We start from the raw sequence: 27,569 nt of genomic DNA on the forward strand, positions 1-27,569 counted from the left end.
TCCACCATCTAGGAGCAGCAGGGACATACTGCCGCTTCCGGGGAGCCATGCGGAGCCAGGTAGGGAGCCTGCCGGCAGCACACCAACCAGACCCTACTGAAGATCAGAAATGCCGGTTTATAGAGCTTTCTGATTGGTAAAGTGCTGGATAATACAGCTTTCACTGTATCTTGATTTTAATAAAGCTTTTGACACAGTCCTATGTGACATTCTCATAAGCAGACTAGGAACATGTGGGCTACATGAAATTACTGTAAGATGGGTGCATAATTGGTTGAAAAACCGTACTCAGAGTAGTTATGAATGGTTTGCTGTCAAACTGGGAGGGTATATGTAGTGGGGTCCTGCTAGGATCTGTCTTGGGTCCCGTACTATTCAATATTTTCATTAATGATTTGGATAATGGAGTGAAAAATATGAAAGATGAAAGGGGTAGCAAGAATTTTGGAAGACAGGATTAGAATTCAAAACAAGCTTGACAAATTGGAGAATTGGTCTGAAATCAAGAAAATGAAATTCACTAAAGAGAAATGCAAAGCACTGCACTTAGAAAGGAAAAAGCACAGCCACAGAGAGTGGAATAACTAGCTAGGAATGGCAGTAGAGCTGAAAAGGATCTGGGAGCTATAGTGGATCACAAATTGAGTATAAGTCAACAATGTGATTCAGCTGCAAAAAAGGCTAATATCATTCTGAGGTGTATTAACAGGAGTGTTGTATGTAAGATACAGGGGGCAATTGTCCTGTTCTCCTTGGCACTGTTGAGAACTTTGCTGGAGTACTGCATCCAATAATGGGTGCCACACTTTAGGAAAGATATGGACAAACTGCAGAGAGTTCAAAGGAGAGCAACAAAAATGATAAAAGATTTAGAACACCTGACCGATGAGGAAAGATTAAGAAAACGGCATTTTTAGTCCTGAGAAAAGACTGCTGAGGAGGGATCTGATAACAGTCTTCAAATATGTTAAGGGCTGTTATAAAGAGGACAGTGATCAATTGTTCACTAGGTCCACTGGGGCTCAATCTGCAGCAAAGGAGAATATAGTGTGACATACCAGTGCACAATCCAGACCAGCAGGGGGCTGTATCACCCCTGCCCTGCAACCTTGAGTGCCTCACAATGCCTTGCTGTAGTAGCTTCCACCTGGGCCACTCACAAACAGCATGCAGGTCACACCCTGTGTGTAACTGCAGCCTGCCAGTTACACCTTGGCTCTCACCAGCCTGGGTTATACTGCAGGGTGACCCCAACACATCCCCAGCCCAGATCTTCCCCCAGACATGTATGTCCTGCACTGCCCAGCCCTCTCCTGGACAATACAAATATATTAAATCCATTATTCCTTTAAGGGACTAACATGCCATCTTATTATCTTAAATAGTTACCCAGACACTTCAGTTTAAACACACTCCCCAACCCTATACACTGCAGTGTTCTGTGCCCGCACCACACTGGCACCACACCTTGGGCCATCAGAAAGCTGTGGACTTGTGCTCTGTGACTTGGGCATGGTCTGTGTATGGGAGGCTGGTGCTAAACCATCCTGGTGGTCTGCTGAAGTGATGCATGATGTGGGGGTCTCCGGACATGTTTCACTGTACGTGTTTTATATGATGTGCCCCCTTCTGCGCTGCCTCGATGGGGAAGGTGAGGGCACTTGGCAGTGGGGCTGGTGGCAGGGGAAGGTGTGTCTGGGGGGAAAGGGAAAGCAGGAGTGCTTGGTGTGGCAGGGAGCAGCAGGGGATGCAGCAGCCGCTGCTTGGAAGGCAATAGAGATACAAGGAGAGAGTGGCTAGACTGAGAGGATTTGGGGAAAGTGAGTGAGAGAGGAGCAGGGGAGGGTGGAGAGTGAGGGGGTAGGAAAATCCTTGTTGTAATAAAGAACTATAGTTAAGTGGAGCGAGAAGTGACTATGGGCACGTCTACACTGCAGCTGAACACATGCAGTTGGCCCACGTCCGCTGACTTGGTTTGCAGGGCTCAGGCTAAGGGGCTGTTCAATTGCAGTGTAGATGTTCAGGTTCAGGCTGGAGCCGGGGCTCTGGGGTCCCATGAGGGGGAGGAACTTCTCCATGGTGATGAGTAGCTTAGAGACAGGCCCATCCCCAGGGATAAGAGTAGTTCAGTCAGCATGCAGTCACGCTCCTGAGACGGCCTCTTCTGATGCAGGTTTCTGGGCTGTTGTACACGTGCCTTTTAGGGTCTGGCACCAGCTCATTTCACAGTGGGCACAGAACAATCGTCAGATGGCAACAACTTTCACTCACTGCTCCTGGGCTGGATTTGGACTGGCGACCTGATGATGGAATAGTCTGTGTCCTTTACTGATCTCAGATTGGCACTGGAGGTCCAGCATGGGGCAGGATAGTGTGCTGCTGCATCTAGGATCAATTCTGGGCAACCTCTGGTCCCGCTGGAGAGATGGTCACTTTGTACCAATAATTTATCCATGTAAAATGCTCAGGGGGACTTTCAGGTAGGTGGGCCATTCATAAACAGGTGGAGGGGGGCGGTCCCGAACAGAAGTTTCACTATGTGGTTACATTAATTTTTACCAGACAAGCAAAATTCTCTTGAACAGGTACCGGCTCAGGCACAAAACCCCCTCGCCTGCTTTTCAGTGAGTGAAAATAGTGAAAAAATTAAAGATATTTTACTCACGTACCAAAGCAATTTACTGACTCTAGGCTGTGCAAGATTTTATGAGGCTGAATTATTTATCAGTTCACAAAAATATCCTGCTGACAGCCCGTCGAGCTTTGGGCAGGGTTGGTTCTGGTGTTCGCCAAACAGATTAGACTTTCCCTTGACTCGGCACTTGTGGCGACTCTAGGTCAACTGGTTTTTCAGGGGGTGCTGTAACTTGCCCTGGGATGTGCATGTGTTTCTTAAAAGCCAGATCCCGCTACCACAGAAGTGTTGACTAGCCGTTTGGTGGAGCCATCTCCCTGCTGGTGCTGCTGCTGTTCTGAGCACCCTGCTGGAATGTGCACATGTGCTTATGAACTGTGGGAGAAACGCATTGTCTGTGCAACTTGTGCAGTATAGTCCTCTTGCTGCTGCTACTTTGGAGCCCTTTCCTGGATGGGGTATGGCTCTACAGTCCACGGCAGTGACTCTTAACCTTTCCAGACCACTGTACCCCCTTCTGGACTCTGATTTGTCTTGCGTACCCCCAAGTTTCACCTCACTTAGAAACGACTTGCTTACAAAATCAGACCTAAAAATACAAAAGTGTCCCAGCGCACTGTTACTGAAAAAATGGCTGACTTTCTCATTTTTACCATATAACTATAAAATAAATCAGTTGGAATATATAAATATTGTACTTACATTTCAGTGTACAGTATATCGAGCAGTATAAACAAATCAGTGTATGAAATTTTAGTTTGTACCGACTTGGCTAGTGCTTTTAATGTAGCCTATTGTAAAATTAGGCAAATATCTAGATGAGTTGATGTACCCCCGGAAGACCTCTATGTACTCGCATCAGTACGTGTACCCCTGGTTGAGAACCACTGGTCCAGTGCACCTGCGTGTATCTAGAAGTGGTGTCCTGTGAGCTGTGAATTGCACTTAGAATTGGGATGAAGATCTGTTTATTTTACTCTGATTTTATTATTTTCTCATGTTTCTGGGTGAGCAGCGTTCTCACTCCCAAGTGCTCTCACTCCACTGCTCAGCATAAACTACTCCAGACCTGGAAAGAAATATGGGCTTTGATTATTTGAAATGGAAGACTGAACTGCAATGGGAAAGCCTCAGAAAATGGAAAGTGAGAGGGGTTGGGGGAGTAATGTGGGAAAGAGAAGTTGGAGTGAAAGTGACATGCTATGAATCAAGGGAGATGAGAGCGAGGAGGGAGCGACTCACTAATTTCAGAGGGAGGGGTGAGGTATGAAGCACATTCATCCCCATGAATCACTGACAGGGCCATTGAGCATTTGAAAAATCTTTGAAGAAGCACAAGGACACGGGAGAGTTTTGTTAAATTGTAATGTATTTGTGTATCTGCTTGATGCCGAGGGGGCAGGGTTCCTGCAACTGGCTTAACAAGCCATTGCCTTGGGAGATGGAGTACAGAGACAAACACATGCTGGAGGTGTCACATGCTGGCTTGCTGGCTTCTGAGGCTTGCCAAATGGAATAAAAGCCTTCCAGGGAAAAGGAGGTAGAGGGATTGTACCTGTGCAAGGAAGTGTATCCCACTGAGTGGACTGAGAGCAGGCAGACAGCTGATTTCCCAGGAAAAGCCAGAGGACGTGATTGCCCTTGGATAGCTTTTCCAAGAATGACTGTGAGACAAGAAGCCTGTTTCTTTGAAGACAGCTATTCTGAACTGAAACTCACAAGACTGATCAGTCATATTACTTAGGAAGAAGCAGGGCTGGTCAGATAGGGTGCAACACCCTGGTGCACAGGCCATAGATGCGCCTGGGTACGGCTGTGTGCCCAGGACTGTCTCTCACCCTTTTCATTCACAGGGCACGTGCAGAGGTTAAATGAATTCCAGAGAACATCCTCTGCTGATTTGACTTCCAAAGCATCACGTGCCCAGCCGCACTCCCTCTCTCTAATCAGCACTGCATGGGAAATAGCCAGCAGGAGTGGGGAGCGACTGGATTATTTGCATTCAGTGAGACAGCTCAATCATGGGAAACATTTTCACTGGCACCAATCACCCCTTCTGCTTCCCGTTTGACTTCCCATTGCCTAAAGCAGGCCAGGTCTCTCCAGCAGTCGGCTCAGATCCACAGCAGGCTGATGGGATATGCTGTGATGGGGATACCTCCTGAGTTCCCACTAAGGGCATGCTCTTAAGACCCATCACCTGCACTCCAGGTGGTGAGAATGGCTCATAGGTCGCTTCAGGTTCTGCCCAAAACTCTAATCAATTCATGTTTGCAAAGCATGTTTTGCTCCTCAGACGGCAGGTGATGATGTGAGTTCTGATTTTAATAAGCATGCACTTTGGGAATGCATTTTCACCTGCAAAGCAGTCAGAGCAGAATGAGGAGACACTTCTAATGATCTGTGGCAGACTGTCTTTCCAAAGTGTGATCATATCTAGGTTATTGCTGCCCTGCACTCTTCTCAGCTCCTGCTCTTACACATGGAGAGGATGTGGATATTACACCATCTCATTAGCCAAGGGAATGGTATAAATAAGATGGGGCCAAATTCTGGGCAATGTTGCTAAGGCTGAGTCAAAGGACTTTGATCTGCATGAAAATGTCTTTCCCCACCCTCCGTCTGTGCTTGGAGACTCACTTTTTAGATTGCTGCCCGGTTGGGGCCAGCTTTGATTTGCCTGAATTTGAACCCACTTGGACATTTTGGTTTTGTAAGTTTGACTTGATCAGCATTGGGTTCCCACCCCACTGGGAAAGACTGTGCAGAAAGGGAGCAGAGAGAAAATACCTAACGAAGCAACCAGATGGGAACTGGGGCAGAGAGACAGGGGAACGTGAAAACAAATCCAGAGAGACTGGGAGACAAAGAAGCAGCGAGGGGCACAGAGACTATTCAAATGAGAAGAAGAAATGCAGTTGATATGGTGTGTATAGGATCATGCTTGTGCTGGCTGAGTTTCTATCATATAGGGACTGATCCCAAACTCCTTGAAAGCTGTGGGGATCTCTCCAGTGACCTCACTGGGCTTTTTTGGATCAGGCTTGGAGAAACAGGCTGACCTACAGCAAGAAAAAAAATGTTGATTTGTAAACAGACTCATCCTTTTGGGTGGAACTGCAGGCCAAAGTCTAACCCTATCACACTGGGGCAGCACAGCAGGGTTTCATATGTGTTACAGGCACTCTGACCCTCTGGTGATGGGCACTGGCAGAGACCCAGAGGTGAGGATAGAAGTTGGCCCTAAGAGTCTAAATTAGAGGGGGGAAAGATTAAAAACAGATGAGATGAACATCTGTAAGGGATGGTCAAGGTTTACTTGGTCCTGCCTCAGTGCAAAAGGCTGGGCTTGATGACCTCTCAAGGTCTCTTTCAGCCCATTTCTATGATTCCTCAAATAAAACTAGTTCATGAACCTAAAAACTGGATCAAAAGTTTTCCCAAATCACAAACTTCCCAAGTGTGGACTTCACATCTGTCCGTAATTGAAGCCATTTGGGTCTTTAATCCACTTGGCCTCACTATCAATAGTGTTCCACTTTAAGTCCAGCATAAGAAGGTTCAGCTATAAATGTTTTTCAATCTTCCTTTATATCATGTCACTTGTCAGCACAATGGTTCGGGAGGCCTCCAATCCCAGAAGCCCTCACCATCACTCCAGAATGGAAAGTATCACTAGTATGTGGCAGTGGGAATAGGAAGACAGCTTCTCCTCCCTCTGGCTTTGGTCCAACGCATGCAGGTTACATTTTCATTGGCAGCTTGATTTCAAGGAGAGATGATGATGGAGATTTTCATACACAACACGAAAATTGGCTGGGTAATGGAATGATCCCTGCACATCTTCTGCCATACACACCTGTCTCACTGCCAGATCTCTTCTACTCCCTTAGGTAACAGGACTGACATCTGGGAAGATGAATATTTTAGATTCCTCATCCATTATTTTGCTCTTCTTCTGTGCCGCTCCCATTGTACTCTCTCTCCCCTTTGTCTTTCTCTCCCTCCTTTCTCCCTCCTTTGTAACTGGTGCTTCTGGTGATGAGAGCAACATAAGAATTTAGCTAGCTAGGGTAGAAAGATTAGATCTGAAGGAATAAAACTCATAGCATGTTCCAACTTGTCTTTTTCTGGAGACTTCACTCTGGCTCTGATAAATAGAGAGCAGGTTGGAAAATCAAAATATTTCCTATGGGAAATTTCAAATGAAAAATCTTTCAAATTTTTTGGTTGGAAAATTTCTGTTTTCCCAGAGGCCTTTCAAATGAATTCAAAATGAAAATGTTTAATTTTCACTAAAAATGTTTTTTAATAGAACTGAAGCAAAATATCATTTTAAGCTGAAACTGAATGAAAATTTGTTTCAAATCAATGTTTACTTAAAATATCATTTTGTTTAGGTTTGTTTAAACCAAAAACTCAAAATGTAATTTTAAATTGAAACAAAATGGGGAAAAAGAATTGTTTCATTTCAAAATGTTGATTCCAGACAAAAATTTGTATTTGGAAATTTCCTGCAAGAAAATCATATATATTTTTTGATCAGAATGGACATTTTCTCACTAAAAAAAGAGACTTGATTTCAGGAAAAGTCTGTGTTTTGGTGGGGAAACTTTCCACAGGAAAGTTCTGACTAGATCTATTGAAAAAGTTTCTCAGTTAAGCTGACGTGCCCAGGCTCGAAAGGATGAAGTAGTCCTGATTTTCACTGAGTTCACTCACAGCTGCTTACAGAACAATGCAAGTCTCCAGAAATCATTTAGGGCAGCACAAGATCAGAACATGGTGCTCTGGAGGGATGGCTTTGTGGGTACGTCTACACTGCAGCACCGAGTCTCAGAGCCTGGGTCAACTTGCTCGGGCTCGTGGGGCTAGAAATTTGCAGTGTAGACATTGGGGCTCAAGCTGGAGCTCAGGCTCTGACTCCCTCCCCGCTCATGGGGTTTTCGATCCTGGGTTTGAGCTCAAACATCTATGCTGCAGTTTTTAGCCTCCCAGCCTGAGCCCTATGAGCCCGAGTCAGACACCCTGGGCCAGCTGCGGTCGTGCCATGGATCTTTCATTGCAGTGTAGATGTACATTCGTTTCCACCCTGTGGTGACACTGCATTAAACACCTGTCAGGGATGGGCTAGGTAGACTTTATTCTGCCTTACCGCAGGGGGCTGGATTAGAAGACCCCTCGAGGGCCCTTCCAGGCTGACATTCATTTGATTCTGTTCATACATGATAGTTGCACAATTTCAGGTCACCAGGCAGCAGTGTGACCTCGTGCTTTGAAGATGCAGGTGGGACAGGGGCTGAAGACAGCTGGTGGCTGCATTCTCAGCAGACAGCAGGGCTCCATGTGGGCTGGAGATTAGGACTTTTCCATATTGTTCCATTGAAGGTATTGGCTCCCAAGCCCACCTTCCCAGCTGGCTCCTCGGTGAAATTCGGGCAACTCTCAGTAGCCACCAAGCTCTTTGTGATCAGCTAATTAAATAGGGGCGGGGTCATGTGAATAAAGGGGAAGGTACTAAAGGACGAATCCGCCTGACTTCTATCAAGTGCTTGATAAAACTCTACTAAGCATGCAGTGGGGCACTGTCCTGCATGGGCCCTCGGGGGTAGGTTGCGGGCTGGTTGATCTAACAGGCTGGTTGATCTGTGGAACTGAGCTTCTGGATCCTTGGAGGTTTTCCCACGCTGGCTGTTAATGCTCCAGAGATTTTTCCACAGCCTCAGTGTGTTTTGAATGAGATTATGGGTTTAGCTTCCTGGCATTCATTTCGCCAACCCCTTTGGACAGCACGTTGGTAAATTGCCTTGTTATTATTAGTTTGGTATGAGTAATGCTATCCATCCAGGCTGGTTCAATAAAGGCCACATATCTTTCTGAACTGGGCCAGGCAGGGATTTTTTAAAAATTAAGATGCATCAAATTCTCCCTTCTGCAAGAGATAGCTGGCAAGTTACTGTGACAGGACAGAAGTCAAATGTACTGCCAAGAGTTGGCTTCTTTTTCATCTTGTGAGACAGAAAATATTGAGGGAGATTAGGGAGGAGAGACTGGGACTTCTGGAGGAAACCTGGCTCTTGCACCTTTTGGAGAAATGAGGTCAGAAATCAGCTTGATTTCTTGGTTATACAGAGAGAGACAATATAGGACATTTTATCTCTCTCTCTTACATTCACGACTCGAGAAAGCAGTGAAGTCCTAGAAGATTTTTCATAAGAGATTATGGGTCTCTAATCTCAGGCAAAGGTCTCCAACTTTAAAGTTTGATGCAATTATGAAAAACTTCCCATCTGCTTTGCTGTGGCTGATTGACATTTTCTTGCCCTGGATAATTTCCAGGAGTTTTCTGACAAAATCCCAATGGTGTGATAATGACAGCTGTAGGATAATTAGGGTTAATTAGTCATTCATGGTGAAAGTACAGCCCTGTAGAAGTGTAGAGACACTTGCTAAAGAGCCCTAGGTAAGGCCCCTAGATGTGGGGCATGGATCTGTTTTCTGAGTCAGGCAAGGGGATGGGAGTGAAAGAGGAGAATCCCGAAGCCCAAGGTCTAGGTGTCAATATCCCAGGTGGTCTTCTGGAAGAACAATGAACATGGACGGGGTTCAGTGGTTAGGACATGTGCTGGTAGGCAAAGAAAGCTGTGTTTGCAGCACCCTTTTGAAAGCTCCAACATTGGACATATGATGCCTTTAAATTATTGCCTTCTGATTTGTGCTGCAGAAGTATTTTCCAAGTACCATGTAGAATCATAGTAATGTATGTCTGGAAGGGACCCCAGGAGGTCATCTAGTCCAGCCCCTCACACTGAGGCAGGACCAAGTAAATCTAGACCATCGTGCTGACAGGTGTTTGTCCAACCTACTCTCAAAAATCTCCAATGATAGGGATATCACAGCCTCTCTTGGTAACCTATTCCAGAGCTTAGCTCCCCTTGAACGTTTTTCCTAATATCTAACCTCAATTTCCCTTGCTTCAGATTAATCCCATTGCTTCTTATCCTACCTAGTGTGGACATGGAGAACAATTGATCGTCATCCCCTTTCTAACAACTTTTTGCATATTATCAGATCCCTCTCCCTCAGCCTTCTCTTCTCAGGAACTTGTCACAATATAATCCATCCCACTTGCTGAGATGTTTTTAATTCATTCCATACAATCTATAACTCTGCCATTCTAACCCTCCCTGGAACCCGGCTTTTGTGATTATATTGGAATGGTGCTGCTCCCGAACCAGAGAGCACAGATTAACTAAGCCTATTTACACAGCAGAAGTGGCAACACTGAAAAGGCAGGTACGTGCACAAGGAACTTTGGCTTGTGGTTCCTAAGGAAAGAGGGACAGGCATGGAAATCCAGGAATGCCAGATAGAAGGAGCACACTGGAATGGAAATACGCTTTCCATTTTGAAATTCTCAAAAGTGATGAGCCGTGATTTAGCAGCATGACTCTTCTCCGGGTTTGGCTAAGTGTTAAATTATTCAGTGTTTCAATTATTAATTAATGTTTGTTAAGTATTTGGAAGATGCCAGCATTATTAATAATCCTGGGCCTCTGCTGAGAAGCCAGAAAGGGGCGCTAATAAATATCAGTGGTGACCGGTGGCATTGGAGCAATTTTTGTAGTGGGGATGCTGAGAGCCCTTGAACACAACTGTAAACCCTGTGTATGATGGAAACCACTTCAAGCAGCACCCCCAGCACCCCTCGTTCCAGCACCTGTGGTGGTGACAGTGGTTGTTTGTGATGGGAACTCCCGTCCACTAGACACTGGACTCAAACCCACCAGTTCATTTCATGGGCATCCTGAAACAGCATTAGATGGCAGCGACCTTTTCTTTGTAGGAGAGGTTGCAGGACTAAAACCATTCAATGTGGTAAATCCTTGACCAGGCTTTGATTTAGGAAGGAACAATCAATTGCACAAATACAAAATGGGAACTGATGGCCTAGGAAGGAGTACTGCGGAAAGTGATCTGGGGGTTATAGTGGATCACAAGCTAAATATGAATCAACAGTGTAATACCTTTGCAAAAAAACCCAAACATCATTCTGGGATGTATTAGCTGGTGTGTTTATAAGCAGGATATGAGAGGTAAGTCTTCTACTTTACTCAGCACTGATAAGGCCACAACTGGAGCATGGCATCCAATTCTGGGCACCACACCTCGGGGTGGTTGTGGACAAACTGGAGACAGTCCAGAGAAGAGCAACAAAAATGATTAAAGTTCTAGAAAATGTGATCTCTGAGGAAAAAGTGAAAAAACTGGGGTTGTTTAGTCGAGAGAAGAGAAATCTGAGGAGGGACATGATAACCATCTTCAAGTACATAAAAGGTTGTCATAAAGAGGAGGGTGATACATTTTTCTCTTTATCCATTAAGGAGAAGACAAAAAATAATGGGCTTAAATTGCAGCAAAGAAGATTTAGGTTAGACAGTAGGAAACACTTCCTAACTGTAACGGTAATTAAACACTGGAACAAATATCCTAGGGAGGTTGTGGAATATCTGGTATTGGAAGTTTTTAAGAACAGGTTAGACAAACACCTGTCAGCGATGGTCTATATAATACTTAGTCCTTAGTACAGGGGACTGAACTAGATGACCTATCGAGGCCGTTCCAGTCCTACATTTCTATGAATTGCCTTTATTTTTTGTCCTGACCTGTCTCGGGGTGGCTTCTTGCAAATAGGCTGTCTGGAAAGGGCAGCTACTGCTCACCACACAGTGGCCCAGAACAGGCTGGTTTGGAGAGAGCCCTGGGGGCAAGCCAAGCAAGGTGCCATTGGATCTGTGCTTGTGCTTGGAACTCTCTCCCCAGGGAGTGAGAGGGCTGGGCCTGCCTGTGGGTTGGGGGGTTGTGAATTCAGACATCCCACCCCCCACTTAGCTCCCTGCACAAAGGTCTGTTTGCAGGGAGAGGTGAATTTCACCCAGAGAGTGTAAGGATCCCTAGTAGGCCTGGTGCGGAACTCCACCATAGACCACTGTGTGTAGGACAATACTGATTCACCAGCTCTGACAGGCAGGGGGACAAGAGAGGGGGAGCCATGCCCCAGAATAGCCCAGTGACTGATGCACTCCACTGGGTTGTGGCAGACTCAGGATCATATCCCTGCTCTGGAGCAGTGACTTGAACCAGGCTCTCCCACACAGTGCGTGTCCTAACCACTGGGCTGTGGAGTCCATCTCTTAATTGTTTATCCCAAGTGGAACAGCTCCAGCAGCAGAGCTGGTGGTCAGGGCACTCACCTGGGATGTGGGGACCAAGGCTCAGGTCCCTGCTCCAAATCAGGCAAGGTGGGGACTTCAGTGTTGGTATCACACATGCCAGGTGAGTGCCCTGGCCACTGGGCTATTGGTGCTCCCTGGTTTTTCACAAGAAATTTGGAAAGGTCTCAGTTTTGTTTGCAGCATAGTTGCAGCCATGTTAGTCCCAGGATATTAGAGAGTCAAGTTGGGTGAGGTAATATCTTTTATTGGGCCAGCTCCTGTTGGTGACAGAGACAAGCTTTTGAGCTTACACAGAGGTCTTCTTCAGGTCTGGGACACTACATGACACCCCAACATCATCAATTAATCAAAACTACCCCTAACCAGAGCTGAATTATCTGTACTCTCCAAGGGACTGAATTTCTGCCCCACCACAAGTCCTGATACCATGCTAATGTGCGGGGGACTAGAAGAATTTGTTTGCTGACTCTGCCCCAAAGAATTATTTCACAACAAAGTCAACCCCACCCACAGCTAGCACATCCCCACCTACAGTCATAAAAAAATCATCTGACTGGACACCCCGCAGCAGACAAAACCACACAATTCACCATTACAGTGGTTGCTTCAGAAAAAAAATCAGAGTGAAATCCTTAACAAACATTACCTCCACCACAATCTCCCCGCCGTTGAGAGGACAGCCATACAGCCCCTGAAATCCAACCACCAGACAGTGATCAAACCAGCAGACAAAAGGGGTACCATCGCAGTCCTCAGCCAGGATGACTAAATTAATGGGGCCAACCAACAACTCTCTGACACTACCTAATATAAAAAACTCAAAGAAGACCCAACACCACAATTCACCCAGGAATTTAAGGATCTCATCAAATCCTTCCCCAGAAAACTTCAAGAGAAACTCTATAACCTCCTCCCCCCACGAATCCACACCAGGGACCTTGTACATGCTTCCCAGATACACGAACAAGGGAACCCAGGCAGACCCATCATATCTGGCCCTGGCACTCTTACTGAAGGAATATTGGGACTCATAGAAACCATCCTCAAACCACTCACCACACAAAGAGCCAGCTTCCTCCAGGACACAACCAACGTCCTCCAGAAACTCTGCAACATTAACAGCCTGCCTCAGAACACCGTCCTTGCCACCATGGATGTCACCTCCCTGTACACCACCATCTATCCCAATGATGGCAGCGCTATCTGCCTCAAATATCTACAAGACAATGGATAACACTCAGATATTCATCCCAAATGCATTACCGAACTCGCCCATTTCATCCTCACCCGTGACTATTTTATATTCGTAGAATTAGAAGAGATCGCAAGGGTCATCTAGTCTAACCCCCTGCCAAGATGCAGGATTTGTTGTGTCTAAACCATCCAAGACAGATGCTCTCCAGACTCCTTTTGAGAGCCTGCAGTGAAGGCGCTTCCACAACCTCCCTAGGCTGAAAAAGAGGCTAATGCTCCAGGTGAGACTTGAACTCACAACCCCAGCATCACTCCACACCATACTGCTTTATAAGTACTGTGCACTAACCAGTTGTGCTACTGGAGCATCTAGGTTAGTTTAACCTTGGGAACAGCCATGGGTTCTAGGATGGCTCCACACTACGCCAAACGGTTCATGGGCCACCTTGAGGAAGAATTTCCCATAAAACCAGTGATATATCTTGATGATATTTTCATAGTCTAAACTCCCTCATGGATTTCCACCACAACTTCAGTCACCACCCATCACACTCTTGCTAGAACTCTCCCACACCAGCATCAACTTCCTGGACACCACAATGAGCTTCAACAGGGGAACCCTACAGACAACTATAAACCCACAGATCACCATATTAACCTTCACAGATCCAGTTACTACCCCAAACACACCAAAAAATCTGTTATCTATAGCCAGACACTCAGATACCACAGAATATGCTCTGAGGAGAAAGTTTGGGATATATACCTTAATATATTTCCTTAAAACTGCTTTCACCAAACAAGGACATTCCACCAGAAAAGTAGATCTCATCATGGAATGGGCCACCCAAATAGTCTGAGAGAACCTGCTTCAAGATGGAAAGAAAACCCTCTGATGGCATAACCCTTCTTGTCACCTACCACCCCACACTGAAACCCATATGGAGTATCACTAAACAGTTACAACCCATACTCGATGGGGACCACATCTTGAAATAAATCTTTCCTGTACCCCATCTTCTGGCCTTCAAACAACCCCCAGACTTGACAAGCTCATCATCAGAAGCAAGCTCCTTGTAGACCGGGATACACCAACTAAAAGTGGCACCAGATCTTGCCATAACAACAGATGCAAAACATTTAGACATATCTGCTATGATGATCAATACCCACCCAGAACCACTGCCCATGAGGATTCTGATTGGGGTCAATGACCAGCTCCATTGATGGGACCAACCATACTATTTAAGCCAGAAGGAGGCACAGAAAGTTGTCTTAGCAAGCTGAGAGACTTCCTGACTGGATTCTGCACTGGACCCACTTTTGCTTGATCCTTGGCCCCTGATTCTAGCTCTGACTCCCAGCTTAGTTCCTGATTGTGACTCTGACTCCTGGCTTGGATTCTGGCTCTGACCACTAGGCATGACCATCCCTGTTCTGACCACTAGGTGAGACTGCCCACATCCTAGTTCTGACAGTATGCCCTGTGCACACTGCAGACTCCGGTGATTGGACACCTATTGCATGGTTGTGCCATGCACTATTCTAACTTTTCCCCCTTGAAGTGGTTGTAGTTCAATGATGGGTGAAATTATTAAAAGACAGACTGGTAGATCACAATCATAGATACAGAGATAAACGCAAAAATATTATGTTTAAAGAACATTACTAAGGTTGCAAAGACAAGCACTCAAAACTTAGGAAATGCCAGACTTCAGGCTGCCTGTGCAATCTTAGTTCGGTCCCCTGTGTGTGTGCATTAATGATACAGCCTTCAATGACATGGCCACGTGCTATTTTCCCCACAGGGCCCCTGCATTATTCAGTGCACAGAATGGACAGCGTTCACCGAATGAGCCGCTGCTCAGGATTTTGTTTCTTCATTGTTCAATGTGAGGCCTCGTCCCTTATTTCCTGCATACTGTGCAAATCTTGCTCTGAGGACAGAAGTATTAATTTCCTCAGCGGCTTTTCTGTGGTGCTCATCATGACCGTATCGGAGTGCTTCACAAACACGAATACGTTTATTTTCACACCACCCCTGTGAGGTGCGGGGATGGTCTCCCCATTTTACAGGTGGGGATTTGAGGCACAGAGATGAAGGTCAAAAATGTTCACTAATGTTGGGTTCCTGATTTGGTATGGGTAGGATCTGGTTTTTCAGAGTCCTTTGCGTTATAGAGCATGTCATCCATTCAAAGCACAGCTCCCATTGGCGTCAGCTGCGGCTGTAAGTGCTCAGGACTTCTGCCAATCAGACCGCAGGGACTCAGGTTCAGCACCCAGAGAATGAGGAAAACACAGTTAGTGACTGCTTGTGAAAACTTGGGTTTAAGTGGTATGAATAGCACCGCACAGGAACTCGGTGGCAGAGGCAGGGATAGAATCTAGTTCTCCAGGGCAGCATTCATCTGCTTTGACCATGAGAGCTTCCTTTCTCTTCCTGTCATCCCCTGCCTCATGCACGTACATAGATTCATAGATTCATAGATATTTAGGTCAGAAGGGACCATTATGATCATCTAGTCTGACCTCCTGCACAACGCAGGCTGCAGAATTTCACCCACCACTCCTGCAAAAAACCTCACACCTATATCTGTGCTATTGAAGTCCTCAAATTGTAGTTTAAAGACTTCAAGGAGCAGAGAATCCTCCAGCAAGTGACCCGTGCCCCATGCTACAGAGGAAGGCGAAAAACCTCCAGGGCCTCTTCCAATCTGCCCTGGAGGAAAATTCTTTCCCGACCCCAAATATGGCAATTAGCTAAACCCTGAGCATATGGGCAAGATTCATCAGCTAGATACTACAGAAAATTCTTTCCTGGGTAACTCAGATCCCACCCCATCTAATATCCCATAACAGGCCATTGGGCCTATTTACCATGAATATTTAACTACCAAAACCATGTTATCCCATCATACCATCTCCTCCATAAACTTATCGAGTTTAATCTTAAAGCCAGATAGATCTTTTGCCCCCACTGCTTCCCTTGGAAGGCTATTCCAAAACTTCACTCCTCTGATGGTTAGAAACCTTCGTCTAATTTCTAGTTTAAATTTCCTGGTGGCCAGTTTATATCCATTTGTTCTTGTGTCCACATTGTTACTGAGCTTAAATAATTCCTCTCCCTCTCTGGTATTTATCCCTCTGATATATTTATAGAGCAATCATATCTCCCCTCAACCTTCTTTTAGTTAGTCTAAACAAGCCAAGCTCCTTGAGTCTCCTTTCATAAGACAAGTTTTCCATTCCTCGGATCGTCCTGGTAGCCCTTCTCTGTACCTGTTCCAGTTTGAATTCATCCTTCTTAAACATGGGAGACCAGAACTGCACACAGTATTCCAGGTGAGGTCTCACCAGTGCCTTGTATAACGGTACTAAAACCTCCTTATCCCTACTGGAAATACCTCTCCTGATGCATCCCAAGACTGCATTAGCTTTTTTCACGGCCATATCACATTGGCGGTTCATAGTCATCCTATGATCAACCAATACTCCAAGGTCCTTTTCCTCCTCCATTACTTCTAATTGATGCGTCCCTAGCTTATAACTAAAATTCTTGTTATTAATCCCTAAATGCATGACCTTACACTTCTCACTATTAAATTTCATCCTATTACTATTACTCTAGTTTACAAGGTCATCCAGATCGTCTTGTAGGATATCCCTGTCCTTCTCTAAATTGGCAATACCTCCCAGCTTTGTATCATCCGCAAACTTTATTAGCACACTCCCACTTTTTGTGCCAAGGTCAGTAATAAAAAGATTAAATAAGATTGGTCCCAAAACCAATCCTTGAGGAACTCTACTGGTAACCTCCCTCCAGCCTGACAGTTCACCTTTCAGTAGGACCCGTTGTAGTCTCCCCTTTAACCAATTCCTTATTCACCTTTCAATTTGCCTATTGATCCCCATCTTATCCAATTTAACTAATAATTCCCCATGTGGCACGGTATCAAATGCCTTACTAAAATCTAGGTAAATTAGATCCACTGCGTTTCCTTTAAAAATTTGTTACTTTCTCAAAGAAGGAGATCAGGTTGGTTTGGCACGATCTACCTTTTGTAAAACCATGTTGTATTTTGTCCCATTTACCATTGACTTCAATATTCTTAACTACCTTCTCCTTCAAAAATTTTTCCAAGACCTTGCATACTACAGATGTCAAACTAACGGGCCTATAATTACCCGGATCACTTTTTTTTCCCTTTCTTAAAGATAGGAACTATGTTAGCAATTCTCCAATCATATGGTACAACCCCTGAGTTTACAGATTCATTAAAAATTCTTGCTAATGGGCTTGCAATTTCTTTGCCAATTCCTTTAATATTCTTGGATGAAGATTATCTGGGCCCCCCGATTTAGTCCCATTAAGCTGTTTGAGTTTCGCTTCTACCTCAAATATGGTAATGTCTACCTCCATATCCTCATTCCCATTTGTCATGCTACCATTATCCCTAAGATCCTCTTTAGTCTTATTAAAGACTGAGGCAAAGTATTTGTTTAGATATTGGGCCATGCCTAGATTATCCTTGACCTCCACTCCATCCTCAGTGTTTAGCGGTCCCACTTTTTCTTTCTTTGTTTTCTTCTTATTTATATAACTACAGAACCTTTTACTATTGGTTTTAATTCCCTTTGCAAGGTCCAACTCTACTTGACTTTTAGCCTGTCTCACTTTATCCCTACATGTTCTGACCTCAATAAAGTAGCTTTCCTTGCTGATCCCTCCCTTCTTCCACTCCCTGTATGCTTTCTGCTTTTTCTTAATCACCTCTCTGAGATGCTTGCTCATCCAGCTTGGTCTACAACTCCTGCCTATGACTTTTTTCCCCTTTCTTGGGATGCAGGCTTCCGATAGCTTCTGCAACTTTGATTTAAAAAAATCCCAGATCGTCTAACTTCTGTAACTTCTGTAACAAATGAGACAGGGATGTTACAGACAACAGCTTTCTTTACTACACAACACTGATTATGTGACCATGTGATTGAAGACTGTATCATAGTGCATGTGCATAATGGGGCTCGATTAATGTTGCAAAGGAAACCTTAATTCTGGCATTTCCTACCTTTTGAGTGCTTGGGTTTACAACCTTGACAGTGTTCTTTTAACATAGCGTTTTGGGTGTAATTTCCTAAGTTTTTAAAAAAACAAACTCCCCAAAGCCCAGAAATTCCCTCATACAGCATTACATTGAATCCCACGTGGGTCATTAGCCAGGTTGGAACCTTCTGACCACCGCACAGACCTGCCAGTTGAGCTAATGGAGTAACCGATAGCAGAAGTAGGTTGTCATCCTGTGTGTGGGCCAGCTCAGGAGGCATGTGAGACACACTTAGCCAGTGGGTTTCACAGATATGAGCGGACAGCCAAGGAATGGTGAGTCTCGGGAATCAGGTGCTCCATTCCAGCCTCTGGAGGGGAGTGTGCTGTACTGCACACAGTCTCTTCTGCTCATTCCCACCAAGCGTGACCCCATCTGCCTGTCCCCTCCAGCCTGTCCCAGTCCTGTCTCTTCCCCACCCCTGGCTCTTTCGCTCACTCCCATTCTCCTCACCTAGCTAGTTCCAGTCTCCACAACTTCAGTCTTCTCATCCCAGTCTCCTTGCCCAGCCATTCCCAGTTCCCCTCACCAAACCTCCATTTCCTTGTGCTCAACCTCCTTGCTCAGTGAATCCCAGTTCCCCCTGTCCTGGATCCTCATCTGATCTGTCTCTCTCCCCCATCCCAGCCTCCATCCCCCCCACCCTCATACCCATACCCAGTGGCTCCCAGCCCTAATCTGCATCCCAGCCTCCTTATCCAACCTCAGTATCCATCCCCCTCACCTGGCTTCTTGCTGCCGTGTCCTTGCTCAGCCTGTTTCAGTTCACACTCCACACCCCAGCTCCCTATCAGATCTTTCTCCAGGCCCAGTCAGCCCCTAGTTTATCACTGGTTCTCAGTCTCCCCCTACCTACTGGCTCCTGGTCTCGACGTTTCATTCCCCAGCTCCCACTCCCAGTCTCCCTGCCCAGGCAGTTCCTAATCTCAATTTTCCTCTCCCCTGTCAATCTTCACTAACAGTTTCCACCTCAACTGACTGGCTCCATGTCACAGTATGCTCCCTCCCCCCACAAATCCAGCATCTGTCCCCTCTGCATCTAAATCAGGTGGTTTCCTCCCCCATAGAGCCTGGACCTCTCAGTGTGTCTCATTGAGGGCACAGGCGAGACAGGCTTCCTGCTCTGAGCCTGGGCCTGGACCCAGCATGGCCCACCGGACCCTAGAACTGTAGTTGCAGGGAAAGTCCTATTCAGCTTGCCCAATATGGGGATTTAGCTGCTAAAAGCAATGAAATCTCTAGGCATGTGTGAACTGCAATTTTTTTAAGGCATATACTTTGGTCATATTTGGGAATTTTTACGGACAGGGATGGCAAAAGAAATATCTCTCATACAAAGGCCATGCCCCTGTCAAATTGCAAGTCCCTGCTCCAAAGCATGGGGGCATTACATCTCCTCAAAGAAAATGTCACCAGAACTTTTTAACATGTGCAAAACAGCGTATTGTTTCCCCTTTTGACTGGAGTTTGTTAACCAAAATTCAGGATCTTGCAGGTTGTTTCCATTCAGAGGAGAAATTTATGGAATCAAGTGTTTCTTTGTGTTTAATTACAAAGAATGTACATAAAGTCCTATTTCCCTGAACACAGTGGGAATCAAGGATTCCCAGGAGACAGTTTCTTTACTCACAGTTCCAAGCCTCTCTCCAGCCAGCACTCTGCCCAAAAGATTTCTTTCTTAGCTTTTCCTCAGGGTCATGCTACAAGTCTGTCTTTGATTGTCCTCATCTTTTTTCTACCTTCTCTGTATCTTTCTGTAGTGTTTCTATACCCAGCCCCTGCATTTGCATTCAGACCCCAGGGAAAACCTCCTCAGATTGCATGATTCATCTCCTACTCCAGCCTTGCATGTGGCCTGTATTTTGGAAATAGATGCTACTGTTTCAGCCATTTATTCCATAAAGGTGCTCAGTTGCTTTTCATATTTGCCCTTAATGAAGGGCAACTGTTACATCCATTAGCTTCAACGAGGCTTTGCCCAACCCCCAGCATAGCTGCGTTTTTCCCTAGCCTTGTTCTCAGAAACGGCTGAATCATTTTAGCTGAAATTTCCCAACATAGTTCAGCCCAAATGGTTAAAATTTGGCAAAATTACATGCAGCTGAAAACTGGGCCTTATAATGGGTAGTGTTGGGCAATCTTAATAACAAGTGGTGCTACCAGCCCTGTGTATAATAGTTTGCAAAGTACTTTGGGATCCTTTGGAAAACGTCCTACACCACGAGATGAAGAAAGTAAAGTGTTATTGTTTTATTTGTTTAGCCTCACAACAGTAGCTGCTAAAAGCAATCTGATGGCAATATTACCGCCTGACTGTCTCTCTCTTTAAACAAACCACGTAAGTCAGCAATCAGCAGAGGAATTCTGACATGAAATTAATTCTCAGAAAATATAACCAACCAGTCTGTGTTTGTCTCATTATTTCCACTAATCTAATTTTTTTAATGGAGCATTTCACTCAGCTTTGCATTTCCGTTGGTTTGGTCTGGAGAGGCCTCTTAGCATAAATTTACTCTAGATTCAAAATAGGACAAAGAAGACACTTATTTATGGACAGCAGAAAAAGGAGGTGCCTTTCTTTCCCTGCAACTCAGACACAGACACACACGCATGTGCCAACACACGGGTGCACAGTACCACTTTAGAACCTTTCCCCCAGGTTCTAGATCCTCTTTGCAGTGGTTTCTCACAAACTATGGGGTCTGCCCTCCCACCCCCGCAGTGGTCTGGACAGTGCCTGGCTGGGGACAGAAGCTCTTGCCTTAGTTTTATTTATTGGCAATATTGAAAATAAGAAAATATCAGTGGTTGCCTTGGATTCCCTGCCACATTCCCCTATTCCAGCTCCAACTACTGACTCTTTCATGCATGCAGGACTGAGCAGGATTTTCCTCTGCAGTGACTCCTCCCTGTATCACTGGCACTGAGGGTAGGCAGTGGGTTGACTGTCACCTCTCTGCTCTCAGTGCTTCCCTGCTAGCGCCCCGCCAGCATGTTTCCTCTGCGGAGGACAGAGGAGAGGAGAGGAGAGGAGAGGAGGGGAAGAGATGGGAGGGAGGAGGCATTATCTGCCTGGGAGATGAAGGGGCCAGAATGGGGGGACCCAGGCTGGCCATGAGCTCCTGTCTCCCCATAGGCAAAGAGTTAAATAGCGGTAAGATTTTGTCATAAATGCTGTGTGCACCTCCATGCGCTGCGTGGTATCACCCTGCCTGCTGCACAGGGTGAAATCAAAGGGGGTGGTAATTGGGACACCAGCAGGGAATGGCAAAGAGAAGACACATGCCAAGGGCTCTTGGGGAACCAGTGGGGAAGCTGTTAATTGGGGAATACCTCCTGCCTGTCTCCAGCTAGGCTGGTGAAGTGTATGCCTCCCAGGCTGAAGACAGGGTGAAAGAGGGTACTAAAACCTGAGAGATGCTACCCTCGGCAGGAAGGGGCCGGGAGGGGCCAGCAGCGCTGCTGGAGGTGAGGCTCGGACAAGCGATGTGTACATTACATGCTAGGGCGTGATTCAAGCAGGTTTGTACTCAGCACAGCTCAGCCCTGTAACCTCTGCCTCTTCGGTGTGGGGTGCTGTCCCCCTCTAGTGGCAGCTAGGCCACCTAAAGCATGATGAGCCTGCTACAGCCCTGGCTAAGCGAGGTGTGTCTTTTAGCTCATGACGCATTAAGCTCCAGAGGTCCCAGGTTTGATTCTGGCTGCGGGCTAGAGTCTGTCAGCGTAACTACTAGTAAGAGAGCTAGTACGTGAGTGGGGGAATTGCCAGTGGGGGAATTGCCGTGGGAGACGTTAGAACCTGGCCCTTTGAACCCGCCACCTCCTGGTTACCATTCGAAATTTCACCCTGAGAACCAGAGCGATTGGCTTGCATAGAAAACCAGGACAAAGTTAACACATTGCAACCTGATCCATGGCTCCTGAGCTCCTGCTGCTGCCTTGGAGGTAGCTGGGAGCAGCAGGGGTCGAACCACTCTCAGAATCAGGCCCCTGCTGAACCCTTGTATAACTCATCTGTTTTTTAAGTAGAGCTTTTAAAAACATGCTGATGAACAGCATGTGAACTAGAGAGTTCATTAGGGCCTCGCGTCCGCAGTTCTCAGTTGGCCCGTTGCAGCAGCTGTTTCTCTTGAGACCTGACCCATCCTCTAACCAGAGTTTGTTTTTCTGTTTCTTGCAGCAACTTAGAGACAGAGAAGTTGTGTGGTAAGTAGGGCCGCCAGTTCGGTACTTCTAAATGAATTAGTCCGGGAAGATTGTTTCAGAATTGCCCAGGTTTCTTGCTTTGCAGGATCACTGGCAGAGACAGGACACTCGGGTCTGAGCCAGTCTGGCCGTTCCTATTTGTGCATCTCATCCAGTTGTGACAGGATGATGTTGCAGGAACTCTGCAAGTTGGAAAGCATGGAGTTTGCCCCTGGGTGGGACATTTTGATCCCTGGGAAGGAAAGGGTGTTTTGCTTTATTCCATGGGTGTCAATCTGGAGTCATTGCGCTGATTTCAATGCGATTAACATGAGTTAGCAGACAGCAGTTTTGATCTTGTTTCATTATGTCTGGCACTGCAAATGCCTGCTGTGTAGAAAATGATCCTCAGCTGCCATTCCAGGTGAGGGCACAGGACAAAATAACATCCCGGCAGCAGGTTTCCTAGGAAATAGCAGGATGGAGACAGGCCTTGACGGAATTGCTTTGAAATCTAATCTTGATTGTCTGTCCCACTCCAGATTATTTCTCGGAACACCTGGGAGAATACAGACATGTGCTTTCTGCTCTGGAAGTCCTGAACACTGCTGTCCTAGCTGCCATGGACAAAACCAAACTGGTAAGAATGGGGCCTTACAAAATCTAGGACCCACAGTGTGGGGAGGAGAGAACACATTGCCGCAGTGAAACCTGGGTCTTTGTAATGAGTGCTTTTGTGCCCTCAGATCCTTGCTGGGAATGTCAGCCCTCACATGAGTGTGTTAATGATAATGTAATTAACTGGCTAGTGTGTATGTGCACCACTGCCCGCTAGTGGATGGAACTGAAACTCTTCAGCTGTATGTCATAGGCCCTATACTGCTAGTAGCCCATGCGGATTCTAACTGAGCCCGAGAGGCAGGAGCTGTGTGTTTGGAGCAGAGAGCTCCGAGTTCTGTCCCTGCTGTCCCCGTGGAATTCTGAGAGGCGGTGGGGTGAGTACAACACAGGAACAAGCAGGAAGTCGGAGGTGGCTGCAGCCTTGTCACAATGTGAAAAACAGGCTATTGCTGGGCTGAACTGACCGTAGCGCACGGGCTGGATGGATGCAGCAAAGCCTGTGGGCTGCATGGTACCCTGGTAAGAAAAAACAGCGGCTTGTAAAAGTCACAGCAATGTGCCCTAGTACCTGCATGGGTCTGGAAAGCACAGAGGTGCCGGAGAGTAGACAGGGCTGGCCCTTGCGTGCGTTTAGCTAATGGAGTCTCTGGCTTGTGGCTGCTGAGGAGACTTGTTTGGATTTTTATTCTTGAGTGCTCCTGCAGCAGGGACAGGCGGTAACGTGGCCTCAGTTGTCTGTGTGTGCGTGCGTGCAGACTCGTGTATCTTTTGCGCTAGTAAGTGTCCCTTTTTATGAAACCAGGGCATGTGTGTGCCTGCTAGTGAGCACACACTAGACACTAAGCATTTCCAGCCCACTGCATCTCCTAAGAGCAGCTGTGCCTTCCCACTAACTAGCCTTGGGGTGGCCCAGGACAATGGGCAGTAATTCTTGAGCTAGGTTTGTACCCTTCCTGCAGGTATCTATGTGGGAGGGCAGAAGCTCACTGTCTAATATTATCCACAAGAGACAGGACAGAAACTAAAAATAATCCAGCACGCTGATCTGACCTAACTACTGACCCTAGTTAGGACTCCAACCTTTCCCTCTAGCCCAGCTCTGCCCCTCAGTACATGACAAGGAATCATCCCTTCATTGCCTTTCTTGATCCCGTTATATGTTCACATGCTTTCCTTGTTACTGTTTTCCCTCCATTCTCAGTGCCAATAGCCTGCCGAGCCCCACCGCGTTCCCTGGCTCTTTCCGGACAGTTACCATCACAAGTGCTCTTTGTTTGAGTTTCCTCCAGCAAAGCAGCTCCTTGCTAGTCATTACGAGGCAGAATAGTCTCCATGTCTGTAGCTTGCAGTGGCCTGAGTTGCGCTCGCGAGCTATCTAGATAGCTGTGTGTATTGCCTGGCTCTCCGGCTGGTGGGATATCACTGTGGAGTAATGGAATCCTGTAGATTCTCTAAGCATTGCAGCCAAAATACGACCCCCATATTCAACCAATGTGAGTAATAACCTCATGGTGCTGCTGCTCTGCTCTCACTCCAGTAGGAACAAGGCTGGCTTGACAGAGAGGGAACTGCACCATAGGCATGCCTGTGGCTGTCTCACTGCATGTGGAAAGGATACGTCTAGTCAAGGTATTATCCTAGGGAGGAATACCACCCAGGAATGGTCACAGGTATTTGTTCCAGTTTTAAAATTAATATGCTTCGTCCGAGTGCATGATCCTTATATGTTCGCTTTCTACAAAGAGACCAGGGGCTGATTGTTAAAGGTATTTAGGTGCCTACAGATACCTAATGGAGCATAGGTGCTTCGGAGAATCTCACCTAAGTGCCTTTCTGCATCTTTAGGCACCAAAATATCTTTAACAGGCTTCCCTAAGCAGCCAGTTTGCTGGCAGGAACGTTTAGAGAAGCAAGGAATTTTGAGTGAATAGGAGGAAAAAATGCAGAAAGAATTTCAAAGTTGTAAACGTAAATCTCCACACTTGAAATCTGACTCTGAGAGTTACCTTGTCCACTTAGGGTAGGGACAACACCATGTGACCTGAGGTCTGAGTCCATTCAAAACTAACCAACACAGCTTGAGTATTGAATATCGAATGGAATGAGGGGCAGATCCAACCCTGATTCCCAGAAAGTATCCAGAGATAGAAAATGAGTACTTGTGGCATCTTAGAGACTAACCAATTTATTTGAGCATAAGCTTTTGTGAGCTACAGCTCACTTCATCGGATGCACACAGTATGCATCCGATGAAGTGAGCTGTAGCTCACGAAAGCTTATGCTCAAATAAATTGGTTAGTCTCTAAGGTGCCACAAGTACTCCTTTTCTTTTTGCGAATACAGACTAACACGGCTGTTACTCTGAAACCTATCCAGAGATAGTGACTCTGCTTTGAGAAAATTACAAACTGCTAAGGACAATCCACAAACAGAAGAAGAGGCTAAATTCATTGGATGAATTCCTGGCTACGAGTCATTTGCTTTAGTCCAGTTGCATGTGCTTCCCCTCTTGCTGTATCTTATAAGCTCCCTTTGCATGGTTGGAAGGCAAATCTGTGACTCGTAACTAGGCCACGCAGGCCAGGCCCTGCCTGCTTGTGTGTTGTATGGCAGAGTGTCTGCAGCAGAGAGCATTCCATGCTAAATACAGCGGTGAGAAAGCCTCTGTGACTAATGGATGGGAACACTCCCTGGGAATCAGCAGCCCCGTTTTGTATCTTAAGTGTGTAAATTGGCTTGAGTCTGTGCTCAGGGGCTTATTCCATTCACAGCTGCAGGGTGAGATGGAATTCCCAGGGGTTTTTCTTTCCATTTCACATGAAGCGGTTCAGACTCAGCATGCAGCAGATTAGTGCGTGTGTGTGAGAGAGAGAGAGGCAGAGAGGAGAAGTGTGTGAGTGAGTGAGAGATGGAGAAGATGTACATGTGTGTTTCCAAGTCGTTATGCTTCATATAAGGTTTCTTCCATTGTACAAAAGTGTAGGAGCTAGGGGAGCAGGGCCACTGGCCAGCTCCACCAGCCAAGGAGGGTTGGTGTTGCCGGTGTTCGTCCCCCTCGAAAATCGGGCTCCAGAGACATTGAGTTTAATGCCCAAAATGGAGTCATCCAGATTTAGGGCACATTTTGGAAAATCAGGCCTTAAGTGACTTGCCCACTATCACACACTGACAATGCCAGGAACAGAACCCAGGAGTCCTGGCTCCCAGTCGTATGCTTTAACCACCAGACAGCTCTCCCTGCCATTAAGCAAATGGTTAACTTTAAAGTGATTGCTCAGAAATAAAAGTGATTGCTCAGATATTCAAGGCAGCACATGGCATAGCTGCACAGAATTCCAGACCTCAGTTCCATCTGCCATCTATTGCTCCCTTCAATATCCTTATTAAAAAGGAAGCAAGAGGCAGAAATATGCAAATCCCTGCATTCATAGAAGCCCTGCATACAGGATACGGCTGCGCACGAAAAGATTCTGACACCTGCTACCCACTCACTGGCATAAACAAGGCAATCAGAATCAGAAGAACATGTGAACAGCGGGCAATTACACCATGGGGCTGTCACCACAGCCATTTGCTTCAGCTCTAGGGGGAGAGAGAATCATTCACAATAGGTGTCAGTCAGACAGTCCTGAGTTTGTTTCCGTTGGGGTGGAAGAGAGGATGGCTCAATGGGTAGCAGCACCACACGCTCCCCTTCTGCACTAGCTGGGACAGAGAGACATAGCAAGTCATGGAAAAGGAGAAGAGGCTGATGAAAGTGAAGGAGGAGGACTGAGACCCACTTGTTCCTGTTGCCCTCCTATGGTGAAAAAGTACTACACCATAAAGGGACTGGGCACATTCCTTCCTGCTCCCAGCAGGCGATCAGCTTGTGCCATGAGGACACGGGGTCCTTGTAATTTTTATCCTTGGTGCTGTGACTGCAGACCCATCAATTATAGGTGGCACATGATGCAGCAATGCCTGGAGTAAATGATGCCTAATGCTTCCCATGATAAAACCCCCTTTTCAGTTGCCTATAACTTGGCCAGACTTTAACCATTCAAGCTACGTTTTCCGTGTTGGGTGTCTGCCTCAGGCTGAATTCTTTTGGAAAGTTTCAGCAAAAATGGTTGGGCAGATCCCAAGAACAAGTTCTGGGGGAAATGAATTAGTTGTTTATCAGGTAAATAGGAAAATAGGGGTTCCAATTCCCATAAGTCTCTGGTTATTTAGGTCTCCCACACAGTAAATAAAATTGGCATATTTCAGATGTCACCATCACCTCCAGTCAATATCCTCATTAAAAAGGCAGCAAAAGGCAGAAATAGGTCCCATCCTATACAGGTTGGGTTTTTTCCAGGCTAGATTCTGTTCTCAGCATGGTCTGTGCGTCAAGGTTCATTAGACACAGGTACAGGGCAAGATGAAAGTATCTCCAGACGGTGTTTTTTGTAATGAGTTAATCCTTTGAGTATTCAGGTGTCTCTACAAAGAACAGTGCAATTACCGCCTGCTTCCCAGTGTGGCCCCCACATGATCTATTCATTCATTTAACAGTCACTGGTTTAATTATGCAAAAAGAACAGAAGGACTTGTGGCACCTTGGAGACT

The 27,569-nt window shown here is 46.2% G+C and overlaps 1 protein-coding gene across 3 annotated transcripts in view; it reads left to right on the plus strand.

The window, feature by feature from the left end:
• NECAB3 (N-terminal EF-hand calcium binding protein 3) overlaps positions 1-27,569 on the plus strand; it is a 98,169-nt gene that overhangs the window by 31,491 nt on the left and 39,109 nt on the right. For all 3 annotated transcript variants that reach the window (XM_084646313.1, XM_084646314.1, XM_084646315.1), the window contains exons 4-5: positions 22,351-22,376; positions 22,898-22,995. In XM_084646313.1, coding sequence (XP_084502439.1) covers positions 22,351-22,376; positions 22,898-22,995 — 124 coding nt within the window. The remainder of the gene's footprint in view (positions 1-22,350; positions 22,377-22,897; positions 22,996-27,569) is intronic.

The sequence above is a fragment of the Lepidochelys olivacea genome (assembly GCF_965140295.1).
Source record: "Lepidochelys olivacea isolate rLepOli2 genome assembly, chromosome: 13".
Classification (NCBI taxonomy): Eukaryota; Metazoa; Chordata; order Testudines; family Cheloniidae; genus Lepidochelys; species Lepidochelys olivacea.